Source organism: Eulemur rufifrons, chromosome 5 (assembly GCF_041146395.1).
Source record: "Eulemur rufifrons isolate Redbay chromosome 5, OSU_ERuf_1, whole genome shotgun sequence".
In the NCBI taxonomy this organism is placed as follows: Eukaryota; Metazoa; Chordata; class Mammalia; order Primates; family Lemuridae; genus Eulemur; species Eulemur rufifrons.
The window spans coordinates 22,336,304-22,354,089 of NC_090987.1; the positions used below are offsets into that span (position 1 = coordinate 22,336,304).

General features: G+C 46.6%; 1 protein-coding gene across 1 annotated transcript in view; it reads left to right on the forward strand.

The window, feature by feature from the left end:
* Window positions 1-17,786, forward strand: part of LOXHD1 (lipoxygenase homology PLAT domains 1) — a 149,029-nt gene that overhangs the window by 127,452 nt on the left and 3,791 nt on the right. Inside the window, exons 37-40 of the mRNA XM_069467841.1 lie at window positions 988-1,173; window positions 12,033-12,203; window positions 14,288-14,423; window positions 15,683-15,841. Coding sequence (XP_069323942.1) covers window positions 988-1,173; window positions 12,033-12,203; window positions 14,288-14,423; window positions 15,683-15,841 — 652 coding nt within the window. The remainder of the gene's footprint in view (window positions 1-987; window positions 1,174-12,032; window positions 12,204-14,287; window positions 14,424-15,682; window positions 15,842-17,786) is intronic.

A 17,786-nucleotide genomic window follows, 5' to 3' on the forward strand; every position in this document is an offset into this window, starting at 1 on the left:
GAAGAAGGGCCTTCCAAGCAAATGTGCCGGTGCATTGAAGGCTACAAGATGAGAGGGAACACACTCTCACCTGGCCACGGGGCAGTGCCTCCCCGGGCCTCCCCTATACCAAGCCTGCTCTCCAGGAGCCGTTGCAAGGAGTCTGGCAAACCCATTCACACTGATGGTAAATGACTACTGAAGGATTAACTTGTTGGCCATGGTAGCTTACATTTTTTCAATAGAGAAGCACTTAGCCAAAGAAATGAAGCTCTCATGGTGGGATCTCAGCCATAAATCAGTAAAGCTGGTAAAGGTTGTTTTTGGCACCTCCTTTCTTCCTGTTCTCCTCACAGAGGAACCTTCACCCTTATTGCGTCAAGTTCCAAGTGTCCACATGCTCTCAAACCCCTCCATCCTTTCACAATGCGCTCTCAGAAAATAATTGGTGAATTCATTGATAGCAACAGGTGTGTGTCGGAAAACTTTCACAGGATGGCCTCTTCCAAAGGCATTTGCTTTTGAACTTGGGCCAGTTCCCCTATTTGGTTTAAGCAAATGATGTGAAGTCCTAGTGTAGAATGCCCATCAGAGGTAGATTTGGGGAGCACAGAATTTCTCTGCTTCGTTTTGAACCCACATTGTTCAGGAGGTAGCCTGTGTTTATAAACCGTAAAGCCAGTCTACATGGCATGCCTTTTAAATTTGGTTGTATTTCCCCAGAAATAGAGAAGTTTTTACACTAAACCATTCAAACTTGCTGACTACAACTCCAGTTAGACCAACAGCTTTTGCAAGGCACAAAGATAAAGTGAAGGATGGAATTGGAAGCCTGGGAGTCCCAGGACACTAACTGGCCCTTTCCAAGTTCACCCCTGGCCTTGTTGACTCTGAACTCCGTCCACTTGCACCCCTGGCTCCTCCAAGGAGTCCAGGATCAAGGCTAGAGCAAGAGGGCTGTGCATCAGAGAGGCTGGCACCCTGAGCTTCATCTTACGCACCCTCCAGGAGCAGGCACCGATGCCAACGTGTTCATCATCATCTTTGGGGAGAATGGGGACAGTGGGACACTGGCCCTGAAGCAGTCGGCCAACTGGAACAAGTTTGAGCGGAACAACACAGACACATTCAACTTCTCCAACATGCTGAGCCTGGGCCACCTCTGCAAGCTGAGGGTCTGGCACGACAACAAAGGTAGCTCCCAGTGAAGGCCGGGGTGGTGGGAGGGCAACCCTAAGGTCTCCCCCAAGCCCTTCCCTCCCTCCCCGGCAGCATGTTGATTCTGCCCACCCCAGGGTGGCGGGCAGCTTACACGGTTGATTGCCACCATGGGGATGCTTCCAGCAGCATGAGAGAGCCAATGTTTCTGGACAAATTTTAGAGATGAAGCTTAGTTCCCCTTGCTTTCTCCCTGGGTGAGGTTCTTCATTATTTATGATGTTGGAGCATTGATGCTACTTTTTTCAGGCATAAAAATTAAGGGAAAAAAGGGCTATATCACCAAGTTCACTTCTCATGGATTTTCTGTAAAGGATTATGCTTGTTTATTTATTAATATAATAGTAAGCCCCAAAGTACTTGAATTCACTTTTAAATATAAACAATGAAATAGTAGGTAAACCAAGTGAGAAATTTATTTTTAACTTCAAAGTACCTAAGGAATACTTTGTTACATCTGTAATGTCTTCATCCTTGCTGAAGTTCATATTCTCAACATTTCTTTGGTTATCATTTTGTTGTCTTCAAGCCATTCTATTTTCTCTGGCTTTGGGCCTTCAGGTTCTGTTTGTATTATAATTAGAATAGAGTTGTTATGTATTAAATTGCACGTCCTCGATGCGTACTGCTTTCTAAATTCACCTCTCTTGTCTTCCATTGAAATTCACCTCTGCAAAGCTCTCTGCTCAAAGCCTTCTTCTTCCTTTTCCTCATCCTCTCCAACTGTTTCCCAGAGCTGTCCTGAATGTTGTGTTTCTCCTCGCTCCTTCCAAATCCCCGCCGAGGACCAGCCTGTCTGTCGTGGCCACTGATGAAACCCAACTCAGCAGTTTGCCACCTCTCTTGCAAAAGGAGCTAACCTGGGTTAAACAGTTAGAATTTTTTCTGTAACATGGAATAAGCTCAGATCAGGCACATATAAAACAGCCAGACTTCAAAGCAATAAAATAATGAATACTTGCACAGCGCTCGATAGATGAAGAGTGAATGAGAGTCTATGGAGGAAGTACAGCTTGAGGAAAGCAGGGGTGGCCCAGGGCAGATTTCTGAGGATTCCATCATTTGAGGTTAGATGATAGAAGAGAAGGAAGAGGAGGGAGAGGAAGAAAAGAGACAAAGGAATTACCTCCACATTTTGTAGTTCCAAACTGGAATGTTCTTGGGGCGGGGGGTGGGGGGGGTCTTTGTCTGGGGAACTCTGTAGTGCTCAGGTTTGTTCACCGGCCATGAAATCCATAGATGTGATGTGTTGGCTCCTGGTTCCATAGTTTCCTGGACATAAATTTAATAGAAGAAACATGAGGTCACCTTTGTTTTCAAACAGCAAATTAATTTAAAATATTTAAAATGTTTATCTCTCCCTAGCAAATTTCCAGAATCCCTTGCTGAGAAATTGTGTTATACAGCCAAATATTTAAGTCAGTGTAACAAGGGAGAAGGGAGGGGATATGAACAGCCTTCTGTAATTTATGGATTCATGTTTACTAGACAAAAATGCTCTTCATTATCTGTCCCCTGCCCCCCCCAACATACATACACAAATGTCAGGGAACCTTTCTCACCTAGCCTCACCACTCCTGCTCTCTAGTCCTTTTTGTAATGTGGAATTGCCTTTTAACTCTTGCTATTTCAATCCATCCAGAGAATGGCATGGTACATACAAGTTTGCAGCAATAGGGACTCTCTAAGATTAACCGTTTCCATTCAGAAAGTTTTCTCTGTTCTTCACTCTCTTCTTTTTCCTATCTCCCTGAACTTGAAGTTCAGCCCTTGTTTAAATTTTATCTTGCATGACATGTTATATCCTTTGCCCAAGCTAGAAGTCATTCATAGATAACCAAGAAATAATTGCACCTGCAATTCCCTTCCCCTGCTAAATCCTTAGGCATTCTTCAAAATCCAGATTAATAGCTGGGTGCAGTGGCTCATGCCTATAATCCTATCACTCTAGGAGGCCAAGGTGGGAGGATTGCTTGAGCTCAGGAGTTCAAGACCAGCTTGAGCAAGAGCAAGACCTCATCTCTACTAAAAATAGAATAAGTAGCTGGGCGTCCAGGGTGCATGCCTATAGTCCCTGCTACTTGGGAGGCTGAGGCAAGAGGATCACTTGAGCCCAGGGGTTTGAGGTTGGAGTGAGCTATGATGATGCCACTGCACTCTACCTGGGGTGACAAAGTGAGTCTTTGTCTCCAAAAATTCCAGATTAACTATCATCTTCTTCATAAAGCTCTTTGATTGCCCTGTATGAAGTTAGATGCTCCCTACTCTGTGCTCCTAAACTTCTCTGTTCATATCTCTACTTGTAGAACTCATAATGCTGAGTTGTAATTGTCTTGCCAATTACAACTGGTAGACTTTTGAGTCTCTGAAGGGTAGAGACTTTGTTTGATTCACACTTTTATTCCCAGTGCCCTGTAGTCATTTAATAATTATATGAATTAATGAATAAATTATTGCTTAACATCAGCTTGTAACAGCTTCTGGATCCTGTATAGATGGCTTCATAATTCCATCCTTTTCCAGACTTCCATGGAGATCTCTTTCTCTCCTCTAGGGAAAAAGAAAGCACCAAGTTTGAGAAGTCTGCAGATGCAGCACATCATATCAGACATCCTATTAAAGCATTTGTAATTCTCCCAGGGCCGGTGTCATGGATGGAATAATGTTCCCCACCTCCCAAATTCTTGTTCATCCAGAACCTCCAAATGTGATCTTATTGGGGAATGGGGTCTTTGCAGATAGAATTAGCCAAAAATCTTGAGATGAAATCACCCTGAATTTAGAATGGGTCCTAAATCCAATGATGACTTATGTCCTTATGAGAAAAGAACATGGAGAGATGCAGAAATAAGATCATGTGAAGATGGAGGCAGAGATTGGAGCTGGAGATATCGGTCAAAGCTAAGGAACACCAAGGATTTCTAGGAGCCACTGACGCTAGGAAGAGGCAAGGAAGGATTCTTCTCTGGAGTGTTCAGAGAGGATGGCCCTGCTAACACCTTGACTTCAGATTTCTGGTCTCTAGGATTGTGAAAGAATAAATTTCTGTTGTGTTAAGCACCAAGTTTGTGGTAATTTTTTATGGCAGTTCTCAGAAAATAAAACAGTAGGGAAGAATTTTCTGGGCAGTAGTAAAGACTTCTGAAAGGTCTCAGTTCAAGTCATGTCTCTGCCGCAAAGAATCTGCCTCAGGATTTGCTGCTGGGTGTGAAAATATTCAAGGCCACTGGACCAAGATGAAATTCACCACATCAGAGTGCAGCCCCATCACAGAGCCCAGTGTCATCGGGGTCAACTGCATCACCTTTAAGGCACAGGAAGGCCGAGTGGCCCAGAGTCATAACACCAAAGTTGGTGTCAAGTAGCGATCTGTTTGGCAAACTTCTAGCTCCTAAATTTTACAGCTGGAGTCTCCGCAACCCTGAAATTAGTTTAGTGTTAACTGGGACACAGAAACCAATTATTCCCCTAGGTATGAAAAAGAGAAAAGTCCAGAGCTAAATGGCATCATAGACTAACTTCTGATCCCACTCTGAACTTGTCATTTAATTCCAGCCACTGGACATCTGCCTTATGACCTAACTCTCATCATGGATCCTGCCATGATTATACCTCCCTGTCTGTGGTTGACAAACTCTCTTATGTCCTCGCCTCCTCAATGAAAGTTCTTCCTATTGCTCTACCTTATTTGAACCTGCTCCCCAAACATTCAACACACTTGTCACTGCATGTTTGTTCTGTCTCCTTTACTTGACTATCAGCTCCACAAATACCATTGTCTTGTTCATTGTTCTTTCCTGAATGCCTAGTACATTGCCTGTAATGTAGTAGAGACTTGATATAGCTTAATGTAATTTAATTATACTCCTATTTCATTCTTTCAGACCCTGTCTTTTTATGCTTTGGTTATAGGGAACTCAGTTTTCTCCAGAATCAGAGTGTTCTTTTATGCTTTAGTGAGTCCGACCATGAACCTCAGATGAATGACTAAGTTGTCCAATACCAGCGGCCCTTCTTCCCAGACACTGATTGTGCACATATCCAGGCTTTCTCAGTTTTCTTGATACATTTTTCTACTATGCAAAAACCGACAGCCACTTAGCCACTTCCTTCCATCTCAGCACCATCAAAACCTGAAAGAAGGAGGTTCAGCACCATAGACAGCTCCAAACCACTCCAACCTTGTGGCTAGTTGCTACTATTATCATTTAGATGCCAGCCTCTCCAAAGAGCTTGACACCCCACCCGTACCTTGGATAGCCAAAGACTATCTGATTGCCTTGACCCCATAACAGCTCTTCTACTCAAAACCCTGAGTCAGTGATGTGATTCTCTTTCCCTTGAAGACAGGGAAGTGGGCCTTCTCCCCCACAACCAGACATTGGATCTGAAAGCAGGATCATATCATTGGTAGGTCTCGAGGCTCACCAGGGAAAGGGAGATTTCTCTATCTTCATTGAGCCCACATCAGTGGGACACGAGGGTCAAAGAGGAACAGAGAAGTCCAGGTTCTGTCCCCAGCATCCTCTTTACGGTAAATTTCTCCTCAAGGGATGGAAGTTGAAATATCAATACAAGCTAAAATGGCTAAACATATCCTTAAACTTTCTCTATGCCACACTTTTTTTATATTTAGTTTGAAATTTTTCCAGCTACATTATGCTTCCCCTGCATAGAAATTTAGGAGGACAAATACATTTTGTTTGAGAGACTTCCACAATAAAAGGTGAGGATTCCTGAAAAAATGTCATATAAGTCAGGTTACAAATGTTTAATTAACTTAAAGCATAGCAGTATTCTCTTCCCCAAATCTACCTTTCAATATTCTTATTTATGAAAAATTTTAAACATGCACAAAAATGAAGGGACTAGTATAATGGACTTCCACATACCCATCACCCAAGTTCAACAATTATCACCATTTATCATCTTTACTCTTTTTACTTTTTCTTTTCCTTTGTTTGATGCTGGAGGATATAAAATCAAATCCTAAACTTCATGTAATTTTGCTCCAAACATATTTAGTGTGTTTCTCTCTTTAAAATGGATATTTTCTTACAAAATCTCACCACTATTATCACACTTAACAATGACTTCTTTATATCATTGAATTTCTACTCCATAGCAAATTTTCCCAATAGTGTGTATGGAATACATAGGAAATATGTAAATTTCCTCAGTACTGTATATTGAGTAATTTTGTGAAGGATACAATGTATTGAGGAAATACTGTGAATTGATGTAATATTAAGTACAAAGAAGTCCCGTTCTTACTGATGCTAATAATGTTGAATAGTGGATACAGGGGCTGTTAGCTTGATTGCTCCATTATAAAGTTTCCTCATAACTCTTCATCTAATAGATTCCTCCAGTGATGATCAATTAGGGTTACAAATGGTGATTTTTCTAATCATGTCATTTCTTATCCACTTACTAGCTGGAATTTTTCTGTAATGTTAAAAAAAATGTCCCTCAGGCTATTTGATTACTGTGAAATATAGTTCATGGAGGAAAATCAAGATAAATGTTTCGTTCTTCTCCTTAATTCTCATTACCCAGATAGCTTTTGTAATACTGAACAAATTATAACCAGTGTTTATTTTCTAATTTGTCTTGCTCTTCTTGCTTTGTCTGGTTAAATTAAAACTCTGGTGAGATAAAGAATTTCTCTTACCACAAAAATGAATTTATATGTTTTCTTTTGAGTAATGTAAATTCGTAGAAATTTGAAGGACCTCAGAAATCATTTATTTTAACCCACACATTGTACAAGGGAGGAAACTGAGGCATGGAGGTATTATTATAACGTATTCAGCTTGGAGACTGCAGCCCAGATCTGCCAAATCTCAGAGTGTCACTGTGGGCAGCCTCTTAGATGACACATATGTGAAAGTGTTTGTGGAAAGATAATAGCTAGATTTTTATATTCTTCCATAGCTAGGGCTCTGTGATGGTTCCATATCTTACTTTAAACTGTCTATTGATCTTGCTGAAGAAATATGAGTTACCCAGATGAACTCCTAGTTTGCCAAAGGTTATTTTTAAGGAAGCAATTGCTTGGTGAAATGAATTATCTTTCTACTTGAGAAGAATTTTCAGGGGTTTGCACTGGAGTAAAGAACTGACAGTTCACTTCAGAAAGGAAAAATAATTTTCAATTCTGTGTTTATCGAATGCTAAGTTCATATCCCTGTGATACAATTAAGAGTTCCTAAGACATGGTTCCCACTCTCTCAAACACAACTGGAGAAGACTTACACATGAACAGAGCCACAAAAAGAGTTAGGGCAGTTCATGACCTCAGTAGCAAAGGTTTCCCAAGACATCTGTGCTATGGCCAAGAGAACGGACAGACAAGGAATACTATGGGCCTGGAGATTTTGGAAGGCCTCATGGAGGAGGGGAGACCTAAGTTGTCCAGAGGATAGGGAGCATGCAGGGCAAGGGCATGGCTTCATACCATAATGAGGAGGGAGGAAATGCCAAAGGGATGTGTAAGAAATCCATCTCACTGGGATAGGGGATTTGCATAAAGCCTCTCCCTTATTAAAGTGAGAAACAAGGTGATTGAAGTCATACTGAAGAAGACCCTAAATATGTAAACACAGAGTTGGGCTCTTTTGTCCCATCAGATGTGGAAAGCCACTGTGAAGTCACAGGCAGTAGATGGCACGACGAAATCCAGGGAGCAGCTGCCAGCCTCGCTTCCATTCAGAGTCTGCCCTCTCTTGCCTGGAAGGATGAGGACCACACACTAGTTCAGAGTTTCTAAGCCTTTTTCCTTAAAACAAACTTTGGAACATTTGGGATAAAATAATCAATTCTACAAAGACAGGCCATTGCTCCTGGTGGGTGGGTGGGCAGGTGGGGGGGGGGTTTGAATTCTTTTTCCCCTCCACTCCTAAAACGTCATCATCTTCTTCCTTGTTCTTCTCTATCCAATAACAGTGCACACTCATGCATTTAAAAAAACACTTATTGAATAATATGCCAAGCATTTTTCCAAGCACTGGCACATAGTGGTGGATAGAGCACATAAGACTTCTTCTCTCCTAGGGCTTACAGACTAGTGGAAGAAGACAGACAAAACAATATTCAAGGAAACAAAAACAAAATTATTTCAGATTGTGAAGTGGGCGTATGGTGACTGATGGCAAGGGATTGGGGATGAGGAAGCTTCTGCAAACAGGGTGATTAACAAAGCCTTCCCCAAAGACGGGACATTTGATCTGACAGCTCAATGATGAAGCAGTGCTGGCACTCAGAGCCGGAAGAATATTGTTCCAGATGGACAGAAGAGTAAATGCAAAGTTTCCAAGTCAAGACAGGGTTTCATATATTAAGGTATAAAAAGAAGGCCAGCGTGGGTGGGAAGATAGGAAGTGAAATTGTGAGTAGTATGAAATGAAATCAGAGGAATGGAAAAAGCACCACATCATGTCAATCCTTGTAGTCCTTGGTGAGCAGTTTGTATTTGATTCTGACAGGGACGGGAAGCCATTGGAGGGTTTTACATGGAGAAGTGACAAAATCTGATTTATGATTTTAAAAGATCTCTATGGTGCATGTAGAAGGATATTAATGAGGGAATTGTGTATAGAAGTAAAAGTCTGGAGACCAGCTAATTATCCACCAATAAGGACAAGGTAAATAATTTGTGGGATAAGCATACAATGGGATACTGGGCACCTAGGCAGAAGAGTATTTATACTCTGATATGGGTTGTCCATGAGTAAAAAGGTAAGGTGTCAAACAGTGTGGAGTGTTTTCTATCTTTGTATAAAAAGATAAAGTCGAATGCTAAAAGAGGAGACTTTGTAAAGAAATAGATTCTATGATGGTTGGTTTCAGATGGTTCCCTACTGGTCCACCAGGGCCTGGTAGGGTGTCCACCATCTGACTAAAGGGTGGATCTATCTTCCTATCTATTAATGTCATCCCGCTGCCTTCACCAGCAAAACCAACCACATTCCTGTGCTGAGCTGCCTGTTCCAAGTTTCATGTCTGATCGGTTCTTAGTGGGAGAAAGTTGCAGTAAGACCCCTGCCAATCACACCCAACATTTCCCAAACAAGGCAAGTAGATCCGCAGTGAGCACAAAGCTGAGGATTAAGCTTCTTTCATGTCAGAGGAGTTGGGGTTAGCCTGCTATTTACCGTGGAAGGAGTTTTTTTTTTTTTTTTTAGAATTCTAACTTGAAAAGCAAGTTGTGGATGGAGTAAGACAATGCCATCGTTTCAGAGGACAGGGGACAGGGGGACTCAGCCTCCCACTGGGCACCAGGCAAGGCTCCTACTCTGGCTGTCTTCATCCACACAGCAGGGGCGATGCGTTATCTGTGGATAAACTTAAAGCCATCCCAGAATCCACGTTTCCCCTCAGCTCACTGCTTTCCTCTGTCACCACCCTGCCTGGAGCCCAGAAGCCGTGTGATTCGGGAGTGAGAACGGCTAGAGTATAGAGCAGGATGAACAGTGCTTTCCAGCAACAGAAATGATCTAGTGATGACCCACCTCTCCAGATAATGTCATCCTCCTCCACCGACACACTTGCACCCACTCACAACTCAAAATTCTCATCGATTTCCTATTGCCATGATTTTGTAGAAAGACCCCCGGACTCTGGTCTTGATACCTTAAACCAGTAGTTCTCAAGGTGTGGCACTAGGACCAGCAGCAGCACCTGGGAGCTAGTTGGACGTGGAAATTCTTGGACGCCATCACAAACCTACTGAATCAAAAACTCTGGGGGCAGGGCCCAGTAATCTGTGCTTTAACAAGCCCTGCAGGTGATTGTGATGCAGGCCTAGGTTCCCAGCTTTGGCCACACATTGGAATCACCTGGATGGCTTCAACGAGTACCGATGCCTGGGTCTCAAGCCAGAGTCTGTAGTAATTGACAAGAGCTGGGTAAGAGCTGGGTAAGGGTTGGATATGAGAGCTGGGTACTAGAATCTCTCCCCGCTCTTTCCCCCCACACACACACAAACATACACATCCAGGGTGGGGGTGGATGGTATGTGGAGGACAAAGAATCTCTTCCACTGGGACGTCTTCCAAGAGGATCAACAACTTGTGTTCTTTTTCTCTGCCTCCCTCTTTACCCGCCTCCCCCTTTCTATGCTCCATTCTGGATGTCTTTGAGCACCGCTTGGATGGGTCTTATCTGCATCATTTCCAGACTGAATGCACTGAGGCTTGCTAAACAGTTTAGTCACTTTCATGATACTATCAGGAACCATCTCAGAGAGCAGCCATTCTGCAAACGTACAGGTAGAACTGGCCCTCATGTAGAAAAGTAGAATGATTTATTAAGATACAAGTTGATTGACAACGTAACTCACCATTGTTTAACTCAATAGAAATATTGTAAAATTTACTTGTTTGGGCACTCACTGTTTTTCATTTCAGTAAAGATGTATGTTTACAAAAAATAATTACTTTTTCAACATGAAATAATGCTCTGCTAGGACTGCTAATATATACTCCCCACCCAGAAACCTTAATATCTACCCCCTGTATCTGGGTGACTGAAGTTGTATCCATCTTTGTGTGTCTCTTTGTGCTTTAGGACCCTGAGACCACAGGCAGGGTCTATCTACAGCTGTTGCTTTGGGCAGAGTCTGATCCTAGAGGAGGGCTTTTTGGTGGGGACAGTGAGGCTGCCCCCACAGCCCCAGGTGGCATTAGAAGACCAGGAGTGGGAGTAGAGCACACCCTTGTATTCCCTAGGGGTGGGGGGTTGTCTCGTGCACACGTTATAGGTAGCAAGTATTAGCACCCTAACCTGCCAAACCACTGGGATTTCCTCCTACGTGGGGGCCTTTTGGTTTGAAGAGTTCTCAAGGACTTGAAGAGTGGGGAGTGACTGAACCCATGCACGCTGGAAATAGCACACAGCTGTTACAGCAAATGCACATCGATTCACACTTGATGGCGATGCTGTGGTGGGAACACTTCTGAGGGAAGCCCTGCCAGTTACCGCAGAGGCAGCTGTCTGCTCAATATTAGACCAAGACTTGTCAAATTTAGAAACATACCCTAAAGAAACAGCAGCTTCTGATTCCTTCTGTGGTGGTTGAACAGCTCAGCCAAGGTCCCCAAAGTCGTAACACATTCTTTGGTTCAGCGTTCATTGAGCAACTACTACCTGCCAGAGCGATGCCAGGCACGAGGGAAACAAGAACAAAGAAGACCCAGTCCTTGCCCTCGGGAGCTCATAGTCTGGGGGATGAGACACTAAATAATGACGACACAAAGTGGCCAGGGTGTGGCCAAAGCAGATGCAAGGGGCCACAGGAGTATACAGGACACCTATTGCCAGCCTAGTGGGTGATCAGGGGACATTAGAGAAGGCCTCCTGGAGGAGTTGACATCTGAACTGATTCTGGAAGGATATTAGGTGAGTCCCGGTGTCAGAAATAATAGAGGTCATCCTTCAGCTTTGTGAACTCCAAAAAAGGCTATTTCTTGGGTCAGAGACCTCCATTATGAATCTGATAAAAGCTGCGAGCCTTCTCCCTGGTCAAGTGTCCATGTATAATCGTAGCATAATTTCTCAGGGCTCATAGACTTCTTAAATCCAACACACAAATCTTCTAGCATTCGTGAACCCCAAGTTAAGGGCTTAGCCAAGAGAATTATATCCTCTGGGCCGGAGGAGCCCTCAGATACCACTGGATCCAATCCCCCATTTCATCAATAAGGAGACCAAGGCCCAGAGAGGACAGAGAACTTGTCCAGGGCCACACAGCCAGTGGATCGGCGGGAAGTGGAAGTCTGAAAGGAGAGGGAGGGCACGTCCAGCTCCCAGTCCTCACAATGTCTTTTCCACAGGGATGTTTCCTGGTTGGCACTTGAGCTATATCGACGTGAAGGATAACTCCCGTGACGAGACCTTCCGCTTCCAGTGTGACTGCTGGCTCTCCAAGAGTGAGGGCGACAGGCAGACAGTCCGTGACTTTGCCTGTGCCAACAACGAGATCCACGATGAGCTGGAGGAGACCAGTATGTGGGGAGAGCGTCGGCTCAGGAGGGAGGTGGGGAACGGTGTTGGAGTAAGAAGACATTGCTACAGCTGAAGGGGGGTCAGATGCTCACGGCTGGGCATAATATGGGGGAGATGGATAAGTAAACACCCCAAATGTTGTTTAGTGAACCTGGAACTGCTAAGATACTGGTGCCAGCTCATGGTGCTGAATCACAGGGACTAATGAGGCAGCAGGAAAACCCACTGGGGACAAGCTCACCCTGACCTGAGGCTGGGCTGGGCTGGGCAGTTTGGTGTGGGGCCCTCTCTGGGTTACTTTTGTATCATGGACTCCATCCAACTGATGCCTGCGACAACCGCTGCCTAATCAAGCCTTCCTAGAGACAGGACGTAGGGGGAGCCCATATCTCCATCAGCCACCTTCCCTGTGTCCCTTCCTCAAGGGATATTTAAAGGGAAGGAGTAATTGATCCTGGGGAGATGTGTCTTTAATACAGATGCCAGCGTGTGGGCCCAACAGATTGGAGAAGGCTTATCACAGGCAGAGCCTGATGGAAAGAAGAAATTTTCCAACCTTAGTTATTAAAGCAACACTAGCTTTGTAAGAGGTAAATCCCCAAATCTCAGTGTCTTAGCACAACAAAATGTATTTCTCACTCCTTTAGTACACAGTCGGTGTGGGTGTTTGGTCAGAGGCCTTCTGTGGGGTGATTTAGGGACCCAAGCTCTTTCCATCTGTGTCTGCCATTTCCAGCATGTAGCTTCCACATTTTTTGCAGAAGGGAAAGGAGAGCATGGAGAAGGCACACCCCTACCTTCTTAACACATGAGTATCTTTGCTCATGCTCTTCCCTCTGCCTGGAGCATCTCTCCATTTTCTCCCATGATTATAATCATGGCTCTTATTCAAGGCCAAGCTCAAACACCACTTCCTTCGTGAAGCTTCCTGTGATTAGCCCACTCATTCATTTATTCACTCAGTAAATATCTATTGAGGGCCTCCTATGTGCCAGGTACTGTTCTGGGCACTTGAGATTCTGTCGATGAGCAAAATGAAGACTGCTGCCTGCATGGGGCTTACATTCGAGTGGGAAGGGGAAAATGCAATCAACAGTAAAATATTGAATAAGCTATGTAGCATGCTTAAGGTTGTAAGGACAAAAGAAAATAATAGAGCGAGGTAAGGCAGACCAGGAGTGCAGGGGGAATCGGGTTGCAATTTTAATTAGGGCTGTGGGGTGGACCTCCCTGAGAAGGCAGTGAGGGAGGAGCCTCACCACTAAGGGCAGAGTGGGGAGGGAGGCGGGAATCGCTCCAGGCAGAGGGACCCGTCATGGCAGGGCTCCAAGGCAGGAGCGTGCCTGAGTGCGCTGGGAACAGCAAGGAGCGAGCCAGAGAGAAAGTACTAGGAGGTGAGCTGAGAGAGGAAGCTGCCAACCACGTTTTCTTCTCACCCCGTGGTCCTTTGGTCCTTGGTTGCAAGGTTATCACAAAGGCATAGTCCGTGTTTGTGTCTGGGGCTAGTGATTGCGTTCTAGTGTCACCCAGAGTCTAGTCCAGTCCTGACACTTGGCGCCCACTCATCACATTGGATGAGTGCCTGCCGTGCAGACACGATTGAGGGAAGGGCAGAGTGACAACTGAGACGAAGATGGGAGTGGGACTGCTCGCCTGAGCCAGTTCTCCCAGGTCCTTTGCCTGCCTGGGTCTTTCCCCTTTGCTTTTGGTAGCAGGGCCCACCTCTCCTTTCTTCTCTTCTTGGCGTGTGATCTCTGTGTTGCACGTCAGGGACCCGTCCATCCCTGAGAACAGACCTGGCCCCTCTCTGAGTATTCATCCCCACCGCCTGCTGCCTTCGCACCGGCTCCCGGATTCGCCGCAGAGAGTTGCTGCTATAAATAAAGTGGGAAGATCACCCTAGCCCAGAACTGGGGCAGCTTCTGCTTCTGGCCCCTGGATTGTGGCGATTTAAACCTGCCTCCCCCAGGCCCAGGCTGTGGCCTAAGAGGGAGTGAAGGCTGGAGGGAGAGGCGTGGTGCATCCGCCCTGCTGGTGGGCGCTGCTTCCCCTCCTGCTGACCTGCCCCACCCCTCCCTTACAGCCTACGAGATCGTCATAGAAACGGGCAACGGAGGTGAAACCAGGGAGAACGTCTGGCTCATTCTGGAGGGCAGGAAGAACCGATCCAAAGAGTTTCTGGTGGAAAATGCTTCCAGACAGCGGCGGGCATTTAGGAAGTAGGGAGGGGGTGCCCACAGGGGATTGGGGCTGGGTGGGTGGGCAAGAGAGGGACCTCAAGAATCTCCCCTTTGGGTGGGAGCCATAGGTATACAAATGGGCCTAACCAGCAAGTACTTATTGAGCACCTACTGTGTGCCAATCCTCTGCAAGCTCCTGGGGGTGAAACAGGTGGCTCATAAGAGGGAAAGGAGGAACTGCATGTAATGAGAGCTCACTCTGTGGCGGGACAATGCTACTCATTGCAGACATTATACCCCCGGGCCATGTAGACAAGGACCTCAGCTCCTTCCATCAGAGTCACCTCGGAACTGCTCAGCCGCCCACCTCTCTCCCTGTTCCCTGCAGAATTGCTACAGAACCTCCCCCTCCCCCTTAGCACCACTATGCCTTTGTCTTCATCTGTTCAGGCTGCTGTAACAGAATAACTTAGGCAGGGTGGCTTAGAAGGCTGGGAATCCAAGATCCAGGCACCAGCAGATTCAGTGTCTGGTGAAGTTTCAACTCCTTTTCCATAGGTGGCCGTCTTCTCGCTGTGTCCTCACACAGAGGAAGGGCTGAGGGAGCTCTCTGGAGCCTCCTTTATAAGGGCACTAATCCCATTCCTGAGGGCTCCTCCCTCACGACCTAATCACCTCCCCAAAGCCCAACTTCCAAATACTATCACATTGGAGATTAGGTTTCAACATATGGATTTGGGAGGGGGGCACAAACATTCAGTTTATAGCAACCTTTTCTACACATTCTCTCTACATCAGGACAAAGTCTGGGCACTTATGGACCCCCACAGACTGCCTGCACCCCCTTCTCCATCACCATTCCCCTCACTGGGCCCAAACCCCACCCAAGCTGGCATTCCCCCAGAAATACCTGCACCTCCACACTCCACTGTCCATCCCAGGACTTTGCTGAGACAGGTCCCCTTTTGGGGACTCTCCCTCCCTCTCCCCCTTCTGCTCTCTGGATCTCACCATCCCCCCAGCTCAACCCCTAGGACCTCACCCTCCTCTGACTCCATCCTGCCTAATCATGTCACCATTCATTGGTGCTGGGACCAGGCAGGTATTAGAGATTTTTAATTGTGATTGTCTTGTTCCAAAACCAGATGGAATCCCTCAAAGAACGCAGGACTGCCAGCAGGTCTCGTTGCCATCCTGTCCTTGTTCCCTGGCCCTAGGATGCTGCAGGGCCCTCAGCAAATGCTTACCGACTTCAGTGGGCAAGGGCAGCTCACTCGCCCCACTTTTGTTTCCTGCAGGGGGACCACAGACACATTTGAGTTTGACAGTGTCTACTTGGGGGACATCACCTCCCTCTGCGTGGGCCACCTCGCCAGGGAGGACCGGTTCATCCCCAAGAGAGAGCTGGTCTGGCATGTCAAGACCATCACCATCACCGAGATGGAGTATGGCAATGTGTATGTGTGTGTTTTGAGCCTCTCAGTACAAGAGCACAGGGTGTGGGGAGGTGTTTCCTTCGGGGCCAAGGTCACCCCAGTCAGGAGGCCTATAAGGCAGGAAGGGAAGAGGCAGCTGTACTGTTCTGAAAGCTCCCTGAACTGTGTGTCTACCACCAGAAGCAGGGGACTAGCCCAGATGACCTTGAGTGCACCCAGCCTTGGAATCCAGGGACGTCACCTCCTTCCATCAGAGCCTCCTTGGAACTGCTCAGATGCCCACCCCCTCTCCCCACTGCCTCCTTCCTCCTTGGAAGAACGCTGAGGAAGGCAAACAGTGCCAGACAGCAGACTTTCCTTGCCTTCCCCTTCCCTCACTCTATAATGACAAAGAAATACAGCTTCAAAGCCTGCTATTTGCACAGTCATAGTGAAAACCCACCATCCATGTGGGCAGAGTAAAGACCAGAGACAAGCTGGGGTGATCCAATGGTCCACCTGTCTCCCAGTGCCCCAGATACGGGGCTCTGCATTTGTCCTGTCAGGGCCTTCTGGAGACTCAGGCGTTTCTGCAGGATTAAGGGTCTTAGTTACCTGGGCAACATAGTCACAGCCATCAATTTGTCTAATTAAAACCACTTGGTAACCACACTGGAAGCCAGCAAGAGCCCTGAGGCTCTGGAAGGCAGCAAAGACACTGAGAAGGAAGCAGGGAGGGGGTGAGGGGAAGCCAAGGTCAATGCTTGCAGAAGAGTGAGCGAGAGCTGCGTGCTCAGCTCACAGGGCCAGGTTGCTGGGATGTCCCACCCAGAACCACTGCCAGCCCCTCACCCCAGCATGTCCTCTCCCCGGGGCTGGCTTTGCTCACTTCACACCCCAGACCCTTTCCTGCACCAGGGAAAGTGGCCACTGCCCACACAGGAGCAGCAGCCAGGTGCAGGCCTGCTGGACACAGGTCGTTTTCTCAGCTGTAGGCTCTGGCCCTCAGGAGCCCAGGCTTCTCAAAGCAATGTCTGTCCAGGCTCAGCCTGTGGCCTGCAGGGTCCCTGGATTTGGGTCTCCCTAGACTTCCAAAGCTTCCCCTTTGGGAATTGAGCAAAAATAGTTGTTCTGATCTCTGAACTTCTGCCCTAGTCTGCTCAGACTACTATAGCAAAGTACCAGAGACTGGCTGGCTTACACAACAGAAATGTATTTCTAGCAGATCTGGAGGCTGGAAATCTGAGACCAGGTGCCATCATGGTTGGGTTCTGGTGAGGGCTCTCTTCCTGGCCTGCAGACGGCCACCTTCCCCCTATGTCCTCACATGGCAGAGAGAGAGCTCTGGTTTCTCTTCCTCTTCTTATAAGAGCACTAATCCCATCATGATGGCCCCACCCTCATGACCTCATCTCAACCTAAGTATTTCTTAGAGGCTCCCATCTCCAAATACATTGGGGGTTTCAGCTTCCCCCCAATTCAACATATGAACTGGGGGCAGGGAGGATACAATTTAGTCCATAGCAGCTTCCCTCTTGGGCTGTGACATTATTTGCTGTTCTTTAGAGAAAACCCAGCCTGGGTACAATAAATCCTGTAGGAGTTGCTGGGTGTGGCTGATAGGGCCGATACTGATGAGGACTTGAGAGCTGGGAGACCAGCCCAGAAGAGCGAATGACTCTCCCAGCAAGTCAGGGCCAGGTCAACACCCCTTCTGCCTCCCATCCCTAGAGACTGTGGCTGCTGATACAGCTCTTCTGCAAACTCCCCAAAATAAAATAAAGTCAATGTCACCCTGGAGTTACCTTTACACCCACAATATTGGCTGTGAGTGAGAGCTCTCAGCACCACCTGGCATCTTCTAGTCTCAGGAGGGAAGAGGCAAAGGCCCTGGATACTAAGGTTGTCACCTGGTCAGCTGTGTGGTCTCAAGCAGTTGCCCCTCACCTCTCTGTGCCTCACACTCCTTTGAGGGGAGAGCTAGATA